This window comes from Pristiophorus japonicus, unplaced genomic scaffold (genome assembly GCF_044704955.1).
Source record: "Pristiophorus japonicus isolate sPriJap1 unplaced genomic scaffold, sPriJap1.hap1 HAP1_SCAFFOLD_655, whole genome shotgun sequence".
Classification (NCBI taxonomy): Eukaryota; Metazoa; Chordata; class Chondrichthyes; family Pristiophoridae; genus Pristiophorus; species Pristiophorus japonicus.
In genome coordinates this window covers 260,599-278,875 of record NW_027254567.1, presented here as the reverse complement: position 1 = coordinate 278,875, position 18,277 = coordinate 260,599, and the positions used below count along the sequence as shown (strand labels likewise).

At 49.3% G+C, this 18,277-nt stretch overlaps 1 protein-coding gene and 1 non-coding gene across 2 annotated transcripts; one reads left to right on the top strand and one right to left on the bottom strand.

Annotated features, from left to right (window-relative positions):
- Window positions 1–2,518: 2,518 nt before the first annotated feature.
- LOC139255872 (maestro heat-like repeat-containing protein family member 1) lies at window positions 2,519–7,435 on the bottom strand. The gene has a single exon (XM_070874045.1). It carries the CDS (start codon window positions 7,433–7,435, stop codon window positions 2,519–2,521), a length of 4,917 nt encoding a protein of 1,638 aa, XP_070730146.1.
- A 10,249-nt stretch (window positions 7,436–17,684) lies between these two features.
- Window positions 17,685–17,758, top strand: trnan-auu (transfer RNA asparagine (anticodon AUU)). Its single transcript has one exon. It is a non-coding gene; the product is annotated as a tRNA-Asn (tRNA).
- The last annotated feature ends 519 nt before the right edge of the window (window positions 17,759–18,277 follow it).

Sequence of the window (18,277 nt, the reverse complement as noted above, 5' to 3'; positions counted from 1 at the left end):
CTCCCCCTCCCCCCACTCACTCGTTATCCTCCCCACTCACTCGTTCTCCCCCTCCCCCCCACTCACTCGTTCACGCACTACCCCCACCCCACACTTGTTCTATCTCTCCCCCCTCACCCACACTCACTCGTTCTCCCCCTCCCACCCCAACCCCCACTCGCTCATTCTCCCCCTCCCCCCCACTCGCTTGTTCTCCCCCTCCCCACTCACTCGTTCTCCCCACCCACTCCCCCCCCACTCACTCATTCTCCCCCTCCCCCCCACTCACTCGTTCTCCCCCTCCCCCCCACTCACTCGTTCTCGCACTACCCCCACCCCACACTCGTTCTATCTCTCCCCCCTCACCCCCACTCGCTTGTTCTCCCCCTCCCCACTCACTCGTTCTCCCCCCCCACTCCCCCCGCACTCACTCATTCTCCCCTCCACACCACACACTCATTCTCCCCCTCCCCCCCACTCGCTTGTTCTCTCCCTCCCCACTCACTCGTTCTCCCTCTCCCCCCACCCACTCGTTCTCCCCCACCCCCCTCACTCACTCACTCTCCCCCTCCACCCCCACTCACTCGTTCTCCCCCTCCCCCCACTCACTCGGTATCCTCCCCACTCACTCGTTCTCCCCCTCCCCCCCCCACTCGTTCTCCCCCTCCCCCACTCACTCGTTCTCCCCCTCCCCCCACTCACTCGTTATCCTCCCCACTCACTCGTTCTCCCCCTCCCCCACACTCACTCGTTCTCCCCCTCCCACCCCAACCCCCACCCGCTCTCCCCCTCCCCCTCCCCCCACTCATTCGTTCTCCCCCTCCCCCCTCTCACTCCCCCCCACCCACTCCCCCCACACCCCCCACTCACTCCCCCCTACCCCCCCACTCCCACTGCCCCACCACCCGCCACCCACTCTCTCCCTCACCCCCACCACCCACTCCCCCCTCACTCCCCCCTCCCCCCACTCCCTCCCCACCTCCCCCCCGACTCCCTCCCCCCCACTCCCAGCCCCTCTCCCACGGAGACGCACCAACCTCTGCAGCTTCAAACTGTTGAGTGCGGTCCTTCTGTTGCCTGTGCATGCGCGGGTCAGCTTTGACCCCGGAATGGCGGGAGAATGGCGGGAGAATGGCGGGAGAATGGCGGGAGAATGGCGGGAGAATGGCGGGAGAATGGCGGGAGAATGGCGGGAGAATGGCGGGAGAATGGCGGGAGAATGCGCAGACAAGCGTTTGCGGCCCTGTCACACAACGGTTCAGCTTCCCTTTATACAGGAAAGCTGATCCCGACTTTGGCCCCGCTGCGCTCCGCTCCCGCACCGCATCGCCGCCGTCGACATGGACCGTCCGAAAACCTCGGGAGCGCGCACCAGCAGCATTCCGGCCGTGGGAAAGACCCAACCGCCCCAATACCGCGTAGGATCGGGCGCGGGCGATCTCCAGGCAATTTCTAGCCCACAGGCAGCTTATTTATGAAGGGTATTGGTAGAAAGTTAGATTACACAATAAACACTGAGAAAGGCAGAAATCGGCCAAGGGAGGGTTTGCAGCCATGTTTGATAGTGACAGAGAATAAACAGACAGTGCTCCCCACACAGCCCACCCACTCCTTGCAGATGGATATTAGGTTTTGAAGTACATGGAGTTCTTTGTGGACTCTGCTTTCTGCTTCACCAAACTGAGGATAAGAGAGGATTCCCTGAGACAGGTGGGTGAACATGTTGGTGGTGCAACAAACTGTACCAAGGGGTGGTGGGCGCTGGGTTTGTGCCCACAGCAAGTCCTCAATCGCCACTGGGCTGTCGGGGAGGGAGGGGATCTGACAGGAGATAGACCCTTCCCCACAGGGAGTAACACCCCTCCCCCGACCACTGCCGGTTTAATGTGGGCGGGCCCGGGGGGATTGCAGCCAACCTGCTCATAGGAGGTGGGGGGTTCATTTAAATATTATAATGCGGCTGGCATGCCTCAGATTTAACCTCCATTTCAAATGTAACCCTGGCTGGTCGGGTTTCTCAGGCCTCGGGGAATCAACCAGCGAAAGTACGGCGAGACCTGCTGGATCCAGGAGGTAAGTGCCGATCCAGCATCCCTGCCTCACCCACATCCCCGCCCCGTGATAGGAGACCTCCCCCAAGGCCTCCAATCCACCTCCGAGGGCTCCCATCCCCCCTATCCCACAGGCCTCGCATTACCCCCATGAGGCCTACAAATCCCCTCCTCCCCCGAAGTTTCCGATTACCTCACGAGGCAACGATTCTCACCTCGCCCCCGCCCATCCCGGCCTGCCATTCTTACAATCCCCCTCCCCCTCCCCCTCCCCCAATGTCCCGCCCAGGATCACTCCCTCCTCCCCCTCCCCCGATGCCCCGCCCAGGATCACACTCCCTCTCCCTCCCCGCCATGCCGCGGCCAAATCCCTTCCCCCTCCCCTTTCCCCCTTTTGCCTATTTTGGGTCTGCGAATTTTTGGACTTCAGACTCATTTCCAAACACACTACGAACGCATACATTACAATAATTTTGTTCTGATGGTCCCTAATACATGTAGAGGTATCGCATCGCCTTGGCTGCTTTCGTTCTGACATCTTGCTCGTGATCTGACAGCAAGGCAATAATCTGCTCACAAATCTGAGCTGCAGACTGTGATGTGTAATAATGTGGTGGGGCATTGTACATGAGGAAAGCGAGGAATGTCAATGCGTTCCCTCTGACCGCAGGAAGCACATCCCTTAGGAAGGCGGCACAGCTCCTTATGTACAAGGGGATCTGGTTGTCCAAGTCTTTGGCAATGTGCCTGGAGATGTTGCTTAAATAGTTCTCATAATCCAGGGTGGTCTCCTCCGAGGAAAGTTCTTGGAACATCTTGGATATGTTTGCTGACTCCATTACTGGAGCGTAGGAATTCAGCACGGATTTGCAGACGTTGGTGACTTCAATGCTCTCAGCGTTGAGATGTAGCAGCAAGCGGATCAAGGTGGACTTGATGTGCTCCATATGTGGAGGGTTCATTTCCACACTCCCAAATCTTATTAGCTTGCCAAGAACGTTAAACGCCGCAGCTCTCATTGTCTCATGCTGATGTTCCAAGTAAGGCTGAACTGCCAGTGCCACATCACCAAGAATGGGATTTGTATAATCCTCCTGGAGCTGACCCAGAACTTTGCACATGCTCGACATTGCCTCAACTGCAATGAGATTCTCGGGTTTGGACTTCTGGTCAATCACAGATAACATTGTGGACAACAGTTTGGTGCAGTATGTGTCTATCCGTTGAGAAGCTCCAATTGCAGCATTTCCCAAACCTTGTACAGCGAGCCATTGGACAATTGGGGACTCATCAAGCAAACATCGAAACAAACTCTCCAGAAGGGTATCCATCAGCAACAAGTCCCACACCACGGAATGATTTAAAAGCTCCCCAAAGAAGGCAGCTATTGTGATCCTCTGACTCTCTCCTATGTTGACAAGGCAAGGAGTGAGGTGCTCCACAATGCTGATCAGATGCGGGGCAGCACACGCGGTCAATGTGCTTGCCAGCAGTGTAACCCCCTCATGGTGCTTTCTTGGGCTCACGATGAGATCCCAACCTCCCATTTCTCTCATGATGCGATCATCTCCCTTTCCCTGTGACAGGACAGCTCGAAGAATCTCAGCTGAGTAATGGCAAGCGTCGGCATAATTCAGTCTTAGAGCAGGGCCGAAGGTGTTCCCAGCCTTTGGAATTGTCAGAAAGTTGGTCGGAAAGCGAACCCAGACACTGAAGCTGAGATGAATCAGAAGGGTGCTGACTAACTGGGGGTAGAGAATGTTTATCACGTGCCCTGAGTCAGGCTCACATACCACATCACGAAGAGCACAGAGGACAGCTAAAGACTGCTGAGTTGCTGAATCTTTTGTATCTGTGACATGGCAATATCTGCCGTCATCATACAATGATTTGATGTTGTTCAGTAAGAATTTGGCCGGTGCTAATGCATTACGTGTCAGGAGGGATCGCCATATGTCACAAATATATCCATCAAATGGAATGGGGTAAGTGAGGAGAGCGGACAAAACTGCTGGCAGATGGTGTGAGGCCAGAATGGAGATTGAATGCGTCACTGCATTTCTCACCCGCGGCTCAGTAATTGAACGCAAGTGACGGCTCAATACTTTGATTGTTCCCCAAACGTCTGCAAGGGTGGTTCCACGTGTTGTAATGAGGACATTTGTCACAATAGAAGCTGTGCAGGAAATGTTCCGGTGCTTGTCTGTCAGCCCTTTAAAAACTGTGAAGAGTAGAGTGTTCAACTGCTCATGGGCTATGCACTTGGATAAAACGTTACCGACAGCAGTGCAGGTTTGAAAGAGGGCCTGACTGGTAAATTGCTTCAATCCGCCTTTGATGGCTTTCAGATGCTCCACTTCCTTATCTTGATGACCCACTGGAAAGCCTTCAAGGTGTAACTGGATATACAGCAATCCATACAAGCTTTTAATGGCTGCCTCCCTTACAACATGCGATGGATCTGCACATTGAAGCCCCACACATCCAATAATCCTCACCAAGTTATGGGATGGCATCTTATTGCTAACTTGCAGTTTCTCCAGGTAAAATGTCACCAGCTGTAAAGTGCTCTCCATTGCCTTTTCTCGCTCATGGTTCCGTGTGGATTGGATCTCAGTCTCCATGGTTTTAAATACAGAATGAAGCCCATCAGGAGACAGATCCAAAAGTAAGCATTGCTTCAGGAGACCCTGCACAGAGGCCATTGTGTCGGTGTGAAGCTTCTGTCTCTCTGCCATGTCCATGTTTGTACTTTGGTCGGCAGTGCTGCTCTCCCAATCTGGCAAACTGAAGACACGATTCAAACAGATGCTAATCAGCTCAGTCTCACTGCTCAGTGAAGGCTGCAGTTTGATGAGAGCTGCACAGGCGTCCATGGCAGACTTTCGAACCCAAGTGCTCAATATCTCCTTTGGTTCGGCAGTGATCAGCTCCTGCATGCAACTCAGCAATTCTGCCTTTCTGCTCAGAGTGTAGGGTGGGTGTTCTTCGCTGGGTTGGAGAGCTTTGGCCAACAGTGTCACAGTGTTTGTCAAACTTAATTTCAGTGTCAAGTCCTTCACCTTGGATTTCAGTCCAAACATCTTGGTGTTGAAAAGAGCCAACACATTGTGCAGAATGTCGGTCTCGATTCTGGGCAGAATGAGGTCCCGAGGACAACGTGACATAATCTGCCCATAGCATAAAATGAGCGTGCTTTTAACTTTCATTATGTGATTGTCAACCTGGTGAAAGGGACTTGATATGCACAAACGATTGAACTCCATGAAAGCCTTCAGTGTGGTGAGTGTGGTATCTAAGTGTGTTACAGCACAGTCACCAATTCCAGCGGCTACCCTGTCTCTCTCGAAATCTTCATTGTGCTCAACACTCTGAAGCATCTGATGAAGACTTTTACTGACGATGTCTTTGTCTTGGGTCAGTCGGAGCACTCTCCCTAAACACTTGTACAGAAAAGCCCTCTCTGTTGGATACAGGCGATAGGTGTGAATGCAGTGGGTCATTTCTGCAATGAGCTGGGTGATCCACACCTTATCCGCGATTGCCTCCAGAGTCTGGGACACAACCCCCAACAGTTTCTCTTCCCACTCATTCTGGAGATTGGGCTTCTCTGAATTCTCCTCCAGAAAGTTACATAACATTGGGAATTCCTTGTCCCATACTCTCACTGTTGCTGGGTGGATGTCCATTGCCAGGAGATATAGTAAGCCCAGAGCAGGAACACCTCTGCCTTTTCCATGGCACAGAGAAGAAGACACAATCAATAGCCGCGTCAGCAGTGTACGAGGCCCAGGAAGATTTGGATAGTCCTCGTAATTAAGAACAAATTGTGTATTGCTGGCCATCAGTCTCTTTATTCCAACGCAATATGAGGAACCACAGACTATTGTAAAGGCTTCAGTGTACTTTACTGTGATCACAAACTCCAGTAGGTAGGACCAGAGGACATCGCCAATCGGTAAAGTTCCCACCATCAATTTCAGCAATCCTTCGCACTGTCTCCTTAAATCCTTATCCGTAACCACGGCCGCCATTACGCTGCAGAACTCCTCTTCGCTTTCAGTACTCTCCTCGTTCTCCTCGGTGGGCAGAGCACACTGTTGGATGATAAATTCCACCAGCTGCTTTCCTCCCTCTCGCTCCAAGTAATTGTGACAGGCCATGGTGTATATTACCTGGGCAAGGATTCCCTTCACTCTGTTACTCCCAGTTAAAAGTGATCGTCGCACACAATTCAGAATCTGATCCTTCTGACTCTCCATGTTTGAAGGGACAGTATCGAGAAGGTACTTCAGCACGGCCAGTGCCCCGAGTTGAATTTGCTCATTGTCAATTGCCAGTTGCATCCGAAGGATCTCTAGTATCTGGCTTGTAAATGCCGGAGCTAGAACTCTGAAGCAGCAAAGGATTTCATTTAGCTGCTTCTCAGAAAAGGTGTTTTGGGGTTGTTCCATCACAATACAGATCTGCTCATGGAAAGTGATCAGCAGAATCTGCATTTGTGTCACGAGTACTTCACTGTTCCTCTCGATGGCAGTGCGCAGGACACTGCACAGACACCGAGTGACAGAAACATGGGGAAAGGTTTCCTGGTACACCAAGAGAAGGGTTGGAATTAAGCTGGGGAGCTCCTTGTCCAGTTTGTCATTGGGTAGTAGCTGGATTATCTGGGCGACTGTTTCTAGTATTGCTCTGCTCACCTTGGGCTCTTTCATGGGCAGCCAGGAATTCAAAAGCAGATCGTAAGCCGCAGAAATCTCATGAAAGAACATCTTCTTCTCAAGTTTAGGTTTTCTGGTCCCCTCTGGGTTTGACAGGTACATTTGAATGCTCTCACTAAAAAGCCCCAATGAAACACAGAGAGTCCACTTCATTTCCCCATCAGTTACTCTATGCAATGTGGGGAGCATGTTTCTCAAGACAGGCTTGAGCCGAGGTACCAAGCAATGCACGTTTGCTCTACACAGCCTTGCCAGTGTCAGCACCATGTAGAAATATGCTTGGGTCCATGGTTGGCACCCCGACTCGATGTGCTTGAAAATTTCAATGGGAAACCTGGCACCCAGACTAACCAGGAGGCAACTTGCCGCTTCCTGATGGTCAACATGCTCTGATCTGATCATGTTCATCAAAGCCAAGTTGCTCAGTTTTTTAGCCAGCCGTGTGTGTAAGTGTCCAAGGTTATCCTTTATTACCAACGTCATCGCCGTTAGTAAGGCCCAACGTGGGGCCGGCCGCAACTTGTTTTTGGTCAGATACTTATGGCAGTACGTAAGGACGTATTTATGATTGATCCTTCCCAGTTCTTGCAGTGACTCAGTTAATCTCATTGGAACAAAGTCATCTTCATCAGAAAACAGACTGATAATCATGGCCATCGAACACTTTATTCTGTTTGTCACCATTTTGCTGGAATTCAATCACTTCTCTTGTTTCACACAATGTGTCCTAGTGATAAACAGACTTGTAACAACACAGAGCTCTCTGCTTTTACTCACCGATTATCACCAGTATTGCTGCTGTTATGTTGTCGATTTGATATTTCGACCTGTATTTGTCTCGACCCGAACACGGGCTCTTTCTCTCCTGTGAATGGAACTTCTCACACACAGAGATGTCCGTCCTATGCAGACCTTTCTTTGTAGATTCCTAATTCGATGGTCTTGAATTAATTTAATGCTTTAAAGCTTTTGGTTGATTGCTTTGAAAAAAATTCTTTGAAAAACTCTCTCCCTCCTTCTCCTCGTGGTCAAACACAAAGTTTAACTGCTGGATGACCAAGCAGCCGACAGCTTTATGTGGAAAAGGCACCGTGTCATTATTTCCTGCTTTTGTGAAGTCACGAATTTCATTGTGACGTCTTGTGACTCGAGCTGTCACATGACCAGCCAGGTGATGACCTCACTGGTGAGGGTGAGCTCACAATTGATTGAGTCGTGTATCTATGGGTTGATTGTTAAACTGCTTTTACAATGATTGTTCAGAAAGCTAATGATCAATAATACAGATTGAAGTGCAGAATGTATCAATGTGTGTTACTGACAGGGAGCACGGACCCTCCATGCCTCAGATTCCCATTATGAGCTCCCAACGGGTGAAGCTCAACACTGGGAGTCTGAGCCTGTAATATCTCCCTTACACAGCACCATTGCCGGGGTTCAGCTCCAAGCATTAACCATGGGCTATATGGATTGCAGTCAGGTGTATCAGTTATACCAGGGTTTCAATTCTTTCTCCGAGCGACTATTGGCCACGCTGCCCACCTGCAGCATCAGAAATGGTTGTGACCCCATCAGAATGGACCAATAGTGTAAGGGTGAGCCCCAGGGCACGCACAGCAATGTTTGCTCATCTCTGGCCTCATTTCTGCAACTGTGCTTGAGGTAGATTCATAAGAACATAAGAACATAAGAAATAGGAGCAGGAATCGGCCATACGTCCTCTCAAGCCTGCTCCGCCATTTAATCCGATCATGGCTGATCCGATCATGGACTCAAGCTCACTTCCCTGCCCACTCCCCATAACTCTTTAGTCCCTTATCGGTTCAGAGACTGTCTATCTTTGTCTTAAATTTATTCAATGACTCAGCTTCCACAGCTCTCTGAGGCAGCGAATTCCACAGATTTACAAACCTCAGAGAAAAGAAATTCCTCCTCATCTCAGTTTTAAATGGGCGGCTCCTTATTCTAAGATTATGCCCCCTAGATCTAGTCTCTCTCATCAGTGGAAACATCCTCTCTGCATCCACCTTGTCAAGCCCCCTCATAATCTTATATGTTTCGATAAGATAACCTCTTATTCTTATTAATTCCAATGAATAGAGGCCCAACCAACTCATCTTTTCCCCATAAGACAACCCCCTCATCTCCGGAATCAACCTTGTGAACTTTCTCTGAACTGCCTCCAAAGCAAGTATATCCTTTCTTAAAAATGGAAACCAAAACTGCACGCAGTATTCCAGGTGTGGCCTCACCAAAACCCTGATAAACTGTAGCAAAACTTTACTGCTTTTATACACCATCCCCTTTGCAATAAAGGCCAAGATTCCATTGGCCTTCCTGATCACTTGCTTTACCTGCGTACAAACCTTTTGTGTTTCTTGCACAAGTACCCCCAGGTCCCGCTGTACTGCAGCAATTTGAAATTTTTCTCTATTTAAATAATAACTTGCTCTTTGATTTTTTTTTCTGCCAAAGTGCATAACCTCACACGTTCCAACATTACACTCCATCTGCCAAATTTTTGCCCACGCACTTAGCCTAACTATGTCATTTTGCAGGCTTTTTGTGTCCTCCTCACACATTGCTTTTCCTCCCATCTTTTTATCGTCAGCAAACTTGGCTATGTTACACTCAATATCTTCTTCCAAGTCATTAATATAGATTGTAAATAGTTGGGGTCCCAGCACTGATCCCTGCAGCACTCCCCTAGTTACTGATTGCCAACCCGAGAATGAACCATTTATCCCGACTCTCTGCTTTCTGTTAGTTAGCCAATCCTCCATCCATGCATATATATTACTCCCAAACCCCTGAACTTTTATCTTGTACAGTAACAGTTTATGTGGCACCTTGTCAAATGCCTTCTGCAAGTCCAAATACACCAAATGGACTCCAACATTTTCCCAACCACAGATATTTGGCTAACTGGTCTATAATTTCCTGCTTTTTGTCTGCCTCGCTTTTTTAAATAGGGTCATTACATTTGCATTTCTCCAATCAGCTGGGACCTCCCCAGAATCCTGGGCATGTTGGTAAATTACAACCAATCCATCATCTATCCCTGCCTTTACTTCTCTTAAGACCCTAGGATGCAGACTCTCCACTGTGATGGATGTCGTGCATGAGTTCAATATGATGCACTCGATCCACTTCGAGTATGCATCGACTACGATCAGGAACATTTTCTCCATGAACGGGCCCGCATAGTCTACGTGAATGCGTGACCATGGCCTGGTGGGCCAAGGCCATGGGCTGAGTGGAGCCTCCCTGGGGGCATTGCCCAGTTGGGCACACATCGTGCACTTGCGAACCCAGTGTTCCAGGTCTGAGTCAATCCCCGGCCACCATACATGTGACCGGGCAATGGCCTTCATTAACACGATGCCAGGCTGTTCGCTGTGGAGTTCCCTGATGAATGCTTCCCTTCCTTTCTGGGGCATGACTACCCGGCTGCCCCATAACAGGCAGTCGGCTTGAATGGAGAGCTCATCCATCCGTCTCTGAAACAGCCTGACTTCCTCGGGGCACGCCCTGTGTGCGTGCGCCCAATTCCCAGTCAGGACACATTTCTTTCTCATGGATAGGAGGGGATTCCTGTTGGTCCAGAGTTTGATCTGTCAGGCTGTGATGGGGGTGCCCGCATTGTCAAAAGCCTCAACGGCCATGACCATCTCGGCGCTCTGCTCCGACGCCCCCACGGTGGTGGCCAGTGGGAGTCTGCTGAATGCGTCAGCGCAATTTTCGGTGCCTGGCCGGTGCCGTATGGTGGAGTCATACGCAGCCATCGCTGTATGCGAGCTGACGCGTTAGCGTTGACAACCTTGGTGTCAGACAACAGGGATGTTAACGTCTTGTGATCCGTCTCCAGCTCGAACTGTCTGCCGAAAAGGCACTGGTGCATCTTTTTCACACCGTACACACACGCGAGTGCCTCCTCCTCGATCGTGCCGTTTCCATGCTCTGCCTGGGAGAGCGACCTGGAGGCGTAAGCCACTGATTGGAGTCGGCCGTCATCGTTACCCTGATGCAATACACACCCAACTCCGTAGGATGATGCATCGCATGTTAAAACCAGTTTTTTACAGAGCTCATGCAAAGTCAACAGTTTGTTGGAACACAACAGGTTCCTCCCCTTATTGAAAGCCCGTTCTTGACAATCCCTCCAAAACCATTCACAACCTTTATGGAGGAGCATGTGTAATGGCTCCAACAATGTGTTTAAGTTCAGCAGAAAGTTCCCAAAATAGTTCAAAAGTCCCAGGAATGATCGCAACTCCGACGTGTTGCCGGGACTGGGCGCCCGGCGAATCGCCTCAGTTTTTGATTCAGTGGGCCGGATCCCGTCTGCGGCAACTCTCCTGCCCAGGAACTCGACCTCTGGGGCCAAAAACACACGCTTGGCCTTTTTCAGCCGCAAACCTACCCAATCCAATCGGCGTAGCACCTCCTCCAGGTTGCGGAGGTGTTCCTCGGTCTCACGACCCATTATAAGGATGTCGTCTTGGAATACGACCGTTCCAGGGATGGACTTGAGCAAGCTTTCCATGTTTCGCTGAAAGATAGCCTCTGCCGAACGAATGCCAAACGGGCACCTGTTGTAGACAAATAATCCTTTGTGCGTCGTGATGGTGGTCAGAAGCTTGGAATTTTCCGCCAGTTCCTCAGTCATGTCGGCCGAAGTGAGGTCCAGCTTCGTGAACAGCTTTCCACCTGCCAGTGTGGCAAAGAGGTCCTCCGCTCTCGGAAGCAGCTATTGGTCTTGCAGCGACACTCGGTTGATGGTGGCTTTGTAGGCGCCACAAATCCTAACCGAGTCATCTGCTTTGAGGACGGAAACGATGGGACTTGTCCAGTCGCTGAATCCAATGGCCGAAATTATGCCCTCTCTGAGCAGCCTGTCCAGTTCACTTTCAATTTTCTCACGCATCACGTACGGCACCGCTCTGGCTTTGTGGTGCACTGGTCTGGCGTCCGGAGTGTGCGTATCACTACTTTAGTGCCCTTGAACGTACCGACACCGGGTTAAAACAGTGACGCGAATTTTTGCAAGACCTGCGAGCATGAACTTCGCTCCACGGATGAAATGGCGTGCACATCCCCCCATTTCCAATACATCTCAGCTAGTCAACTCCTTACCAAAAGTGCCAGGCCATTTTCTGGAACAATCCAGAGTGGCAGCCGGTTCTGTAATCCATTATGCGTTACCATCAAGTTTGCGCTGCCCAGCACTGGGATGATCTCTTTGGTGTTCGTACGTAGCTGCGTCTCAATGCGTTCCAGTTTGGGCCTGCTAGCTCTGTGTGACCATAGTCTCTTAAACTGTTGGGCGCTCATGAGAGACTGGCTAGCTCCCGTATCCAGCTCCATGTGCACCGGGATGCCATTCAGTAAGATTTTCATCTTCATGGGTGGTGTTTTAGTGTATGAGCTGTGGTCGTCAGCCACATGAACTCTTTGAACTTCCGCATCCATGGTTGTTCCCCAGGCCTCATCCTGCATTGCAGACCCCTCGTCTGGTTCCTCTGTCTCGCAGACTAGCCTCGCTACTGCCTTTTTGCACATCCTGGCCAAGTGTCCACTGACATTACAAATCCTACAGGTGTAAAGCTGGAACCTGCAGCTTTTGGCAGTGTGTTATTGCTGTTAACAAAAGGACTATTCCCAGGCATTCCTCTCTAATGGCCCGTTTAGCTGTTTCTAAGCACTCTGAATGGTCCCATCACGGGATGCATTGTTCCTCGTGATGACATGAATTGCCGATCCCCTTTCCATTGTCCCTGTTGTGGGCCCACCCTGGAGCTTGTTGCTGCCTGGGCAGTGTTGAATTTCCCTTGCCTGTCTGCCTGGGCGGTGTCGAATTGCCCTTGCCTGCCTGCGGTTCTGTGTTCTGGGTTCTGTATCACTTTACAACATTAACTTCCTGGTTCATCGCAACGTTAAAACCAGGGCTGCGTGTGTAAATTAGCTTGGTCTCCTCTTCCCCTGCCATAAAGGTCTGAGCTATCAACGCTGCCCCTTCTAAAGTCAGGTCCTTGCTCTTTATAAGCTTCCTGAAAATGCCAGCATGATTAATGCCCTCAATGTAAAAGTCCCTTAATATCTCCCCACTGCAGACATCGGAGAACTTACAGAGACTGGCCAAACGCCGCAGTTCCGCCACCAAGTCCGAGACGTTTTGACCCTCCAGACGCCGGTGAGAGTAGATCCGGTGCCAGGCCATGTGTCCACTACTTGCCGGCTTGAGATGCTCACTGATCAGCTGGCTGAGCTTTTCGAAAGACTTGTCCACTGGCTTTTGGGGTGCGAGCAGGTCTTTTATCAGCGCATACGTCTGTGCACCACAGCTGGTCAGTAGATGCGCCCTCCGCTTGTCAGCCGCTGTCTCTTCCAGCCAGTCCTTTGTGACAAAGCTCTGCTGGAGTCTTTCCACAAAGTCGTCCCAGTCCTCACCCACACAGTCGCGTTCCTCTGTGCCACCGGTGGCCATCCTCGTGGTTCGGTGATTCCCGTTTCTCGTCGCCACATGTAGTGTCTCTGCACCTTGTTACAAACTCACACGAGGCATGTATATAGCAGACACGGTCACTCTGTGACCTTCACTTTATTCCCAGGATCAAAGAGTGCTGACCCTGGGTGGGACCTCGCTCATTGAATGTATTCAAATCACAGATAGATAGATTTTTAACCAATAAGGGAATTCAGGGTTATGGGGAGCGGGCGGCTAAGTGGAACTGAGTCCACGGCCAGATCAGCCATGATCTTTTTAAATGGCGGAGCACGCTCGAGGGGCTAGATGGCCTACTCCTGTTCCTAATTTTTATGTTCTTATGTTCTTATCCTTTTTTAAATATGGAAACCAAAACTGTACTAAGTACTCCAGGTGTGGCCTCACCAATACCCTCTATAACTGTAGCAGGACTTCCCAGCTTTTTTATTCCACTCCCTTTGCAATAAAGGCCAAGATTCCAATGGCTTTCCTGATCACTCGCTTGACCTGCAGATTAACCTTTTGTTTTTCTTGCACAAGTACCCCAAGACCCCGCTGTACTGCAGCACTTTGCATTCTCTCTCCATTTCAATAATAACCTGCTCTTTGGTTTTTTTCTGCCAAAGTGCATGACCTTACACTTTCCAACATTATATTCCATCTGTCAAATTTTTACCCACTCACTTAGCTTGTCTATATCTTTTTGCAGATTTTTTGTGTCCTCCTCACACGTTGCTTTTCCTCCCATCTTTGTATCATCAGCAAACTTGGCTGTGTTACAATTGGTCCCTTCTTCCAAGTCCTTAATATAGATTGTAAATAGTTGGCGTCCCAGCACTGATCCCTGCGGCACACCACCAGTTACTGATTGCCAACCCGGAATAAACCATTTATCCCGACTCTCTGTTTTCTGTTTGGTAGCCAATCCTCTATCCATGCTATTATATTACCCCCAACCCCGTGAACTTTTATCTTGTGCAGTAACTTTTTATGTGGTACCTTGTCAAATGCTTTCTGGAAGTCCAAATACACAACATCCACTGGTTCCCCTTTATCCACCCTGTTCATTACATCCTCAAAGAACTCCAGCAAATTTGTCAATCATGACTTGCCCTTCATAAATCTATGCTGACTCTGCCTGACCGAATTTTGCTTTTCCAAATGTCCTGTTATTGCTTCTTTAATAATGGACTCCAACATTTTCCCAACCATAGATGTTAGGCTAACTCATCTATACTCTCCTGCTTTTTGTCTGCCTCCTTTTTTAAATAGGGGCGTTACATTTGCAGTTTTCCAATCTGTTGGGACATCCCCAGAATCCAGGGAACTTTGGTAAATTACAACCAATGCATCCACAATCCCTGTCGCTAATTCTCTTAAGACCCTCAGATGCAATTCATCAGGTCCAGGGGATTTGTCTGCCTTTAGTCCCATTATCTTACTGAGTACCACCTCCTTAGTGATTGTGATTGTGTTACGTTCCTCCCCGCTATAGCTCCTTGACTTTCCACTGTTGGAATATTGTTCATGTCCTCTGCCGTAAAGATTGATACAAAATGTTTGTCTTTTTCTGGCCGAGTCATAGAATATAAGAGCAGGGAGCTTATGCTTCAATTCTATAATACTTTGTTTCGGCCACAGCTGGAGTACTGCATGCAGGAGATTTACAAGGATGCTGCGTGGAATGGAGAATCTTAATTATGAGGACAGATTGGATAGGCTGTGTTTCTTCTCATTGGAACAGAGAAGGTTGAGAGGAGACCTCATTGAGGTGTACAAAATATTGAGGGGCCTGGACACAGTGGATAGTAAGGGCCTATTTCCATTGGTGGAGGGGTCTATTACGAGGGGGCATAGTTTTAAGTTGGTTGGTGGAAGGTCAGGAGGGGATTTGAGGTGGGCGGGGGACTTCTTTCTGCAGAGGGTTGTGTGGATCTGGAACTTGCTGCCTGGAAGAGTGATGGATGCAAAAACCCTCACCACTTTTAAGAGATGGTTGGATGGGCACTTAAAGTGCCGTAACCTGCAGGGTTACGGACCTAGAGCTGGTAATTGGGATTAGATGGGATGACCTTTTGTTGGACGGCACAGATATAATGGTAAGTACTGCGTGGAATAGAATACGGCCAGGGTGATCTCCTGGAGTAGTTTCGATCGCCTGGATGGGTCGGAGAGGAATTTTCACAGATTTATTCTCCATAAATTGGCCTGGGTTTTTATCTGGTTTTTGCCTATCCCAGGAGATCACACGACTCCGGTTGGGGTGGACTGCAGAATGTTTCAGTGTAAGGTGTGTCGCAGTTGTGTGCGGTGGACTGGTTGGGCTGGGTGCTCTTTGCCTTTCCGTCATCATTCATAGGTTTATATGTAACCTTTAGGGCTGCTGACCAAGGGCTATGCAGCTCGTTGTCAGCCGGCGTGGACACGATGGGCCGAAATGGCCTCCTTCTGCGCTGTAAATTTCTATGTTTCTATCTTTCTAAAACATTGGTGGGAGTTGTCTATTGGCGTCCAAACAGTAATGGTAATGTAGGGGACGGCATCAAAGAGGAAATTAGAGAAGCATGTAACAAGGTTACTGTGGTGTATGCAGCACTCAAATCACTGACTCTACACAGTCTGGTGTTGTAGTAACTGCTGTGACCTTAGTCGTTTATTGTGTAACTCCAGAGTGCCTCTCAGGTGTGGTGGGCAGCCTTTTATACTCTGTCTTGCAGGTATTTTTGGGTCTCGCACCACAGCGCCCTCTGTGGCACATCATTGTAACTATACATAAAATGTACCAGGACAATACACTAAGTTCACTAACCGCGGGGAGAGAGTAGGTGCTTCCGCGGCCCCACTGTGCTAACATGGAAGATAACACGATGGGGATGTGGGGTGGTGGGTGGAGATCAGTGACATGTTTGTGTAAAGGGCAGCGGAGGAGAAGGACTGACAGCTGTCAGTGAGGGACAGAAGTTGTTTAAGGTGAGCCAACACATTCCCGATCAGCACAGAAGGCATTCACTGGTCAGCTGCACTCTGCTGTACTTCTGGTCAGAGCGGTTTCTGCAGTGGAGCCGTTATCACGTTTGCTTTCCACGTGAAAGGATCCCGTGCAGGAAGATTATGTTTAAACTTGCTGTGGATGAACAGCCATGGGCGAGTTTATTCTCCTGTCAAAAGGGTGACAGTGGCTTCTCCCTTATTCTTTAATTGCTCTTTATTTCACTTCACTTAATAGATATATTTGAGTGAGAGAAATTGTTCCAGAGTGTCGCCCACTTCATCTTTTGTTCCCTTTTAAACACTAGAAACTGAGACAGGGGAATAAATACAGAAAACAAAGCCGAGGGATAGAGACAAGAGGAAGAGAGAAGGGGAAATACTGTCCCCACCCAGAACTAATGCAGAAACCCCTCTGCTGCGCTCGGGGTGGCCACCCACAGCCTGGATACACTAACGTCCCAACAGCTCATTGACTGTCGGAGTGGGACCGTGCGGCGCTTCAGAAGACAGGTCGAAAAAGCAAAGTCACTGATTCGATCTCATGTGCTCCTTCTGCCAAGATTAGCTACACACAAAAAATGCTTTTATAAAAGTTACACCTGATCTCCAGGTTTGTCAAAAAGTTAGCTCGTTGGTCAAGGGGTATGATTCTCGTTTCTGGCTTGTTAATTGAAATTTGCGAGAGATCCCGGCCGAGCCCATTATTCTGCCGCGAATTTTGAAATTGCATCGAACTTTTGCAAAGAAGGACTTACATTTCTGCAGTGCCTTTTAGGAACTTATGTCGCCCCAAAGCACTTTACAGCCGTTGAGTTATGTTTGAAGTGTTGTAGTGTGGGGAAAGATGTGCCCAAATCACCCCACACGAACCTCAACTCATTGCGAAGGAATTCGGTGCAAATAATCAGATGCCTCAGGGACTTAGACTTTCTTTGAATGAGTTCTGCTTGTACCTGCATTCAAGCTTGAAACAGCAACTGGGCTTCCATCTCACGGGAGCAGCGTGTAGCGGTTAGTGAGTAGGTGACGAGGTTTGGGTTTGATGTGCGTCGCTTTCAATCTTTGAAATTTCACCAAGCAAAGAAATGATGAATCCAACTGTCCCTGTCAGCATTTTGTTTAAGTTGAATCACAGGAATATCTGCAGTCAGGGGCTGAAAATGAATTAAAACATAAGACTGGCTTCGGGACAATCAGAATACTTCGTCACAGACAAGGCACCGGAAGGCTGGAAGGTAGATCACACCGGTTGTGGGAGAGCTGGTTGGCGGTGACATGGAAGTGTCTGCAGTGTGCGGGACCAGACTGCTTCCACACATCCACAATGAATGTCCCTCCATTTATTTGGGAAAACTACAACTGAGAGTGGACAAGTTCCATACCGGTCGGAGCAATCTGAAGCTTTAACTGACTGACACACTGGTTTGGGATGTCTTGCAATGTACATTTAAGTTAGTCTCTGTGGCGCAATCGGTTAGTGCGTTTGGTTATTAACCAAAAAGTTGGTGGTTCGAGCCCACCCAGGAGCAAAGCATTAAACTGTTATTTGGTGCCGCACAATTCCAGGTTGTCATTGTGCATTTTGGCTGCACGAATATATTCTGCAAACATTGCCAGCTGTGCTGCTATCCAGTGAGTTCCCACTCTAATACTTTTAGGAACATTCATTTCATGTAATAACAATTTTTTGCATGGATCATGTTCCTCCATCCAGTCCACCAGAAATAAATTACGTTATTGGGTTTAAAGGAAATGGTGGAAATTGTCTGACCTATCGTTGTGGCTTTGCTCAGATTCTGAGTTTCAACAGTCAACAGTTTGCGAAGGATTACCTCATGGCCAATGCCAAGCACAAAAAGTGTCTCAGCATTCGTTTTGGAATCCCTCAAATTTGCAATGTCCTGCGAGGCGCCTTAATTCGACGACATAGCTCGCCACTTCCTGGCCCTCCGACCGTTGGCACGTGTAGAACCGATACCTCGCCATCAGATCGCTTTCTTTAGGATTTAGATGCTCGCAGACCAGTGTACACAATTCTTCAAAGGATT

Coding starts and splice junctions, on each gene's coding strand:
- LOC139255872 (XM_070874045.1), bottom strand. CDS start 7,435: ATGGTGACAAACAGAATAAAGTGTTCGATGGCCATGATTATCAGTCTG.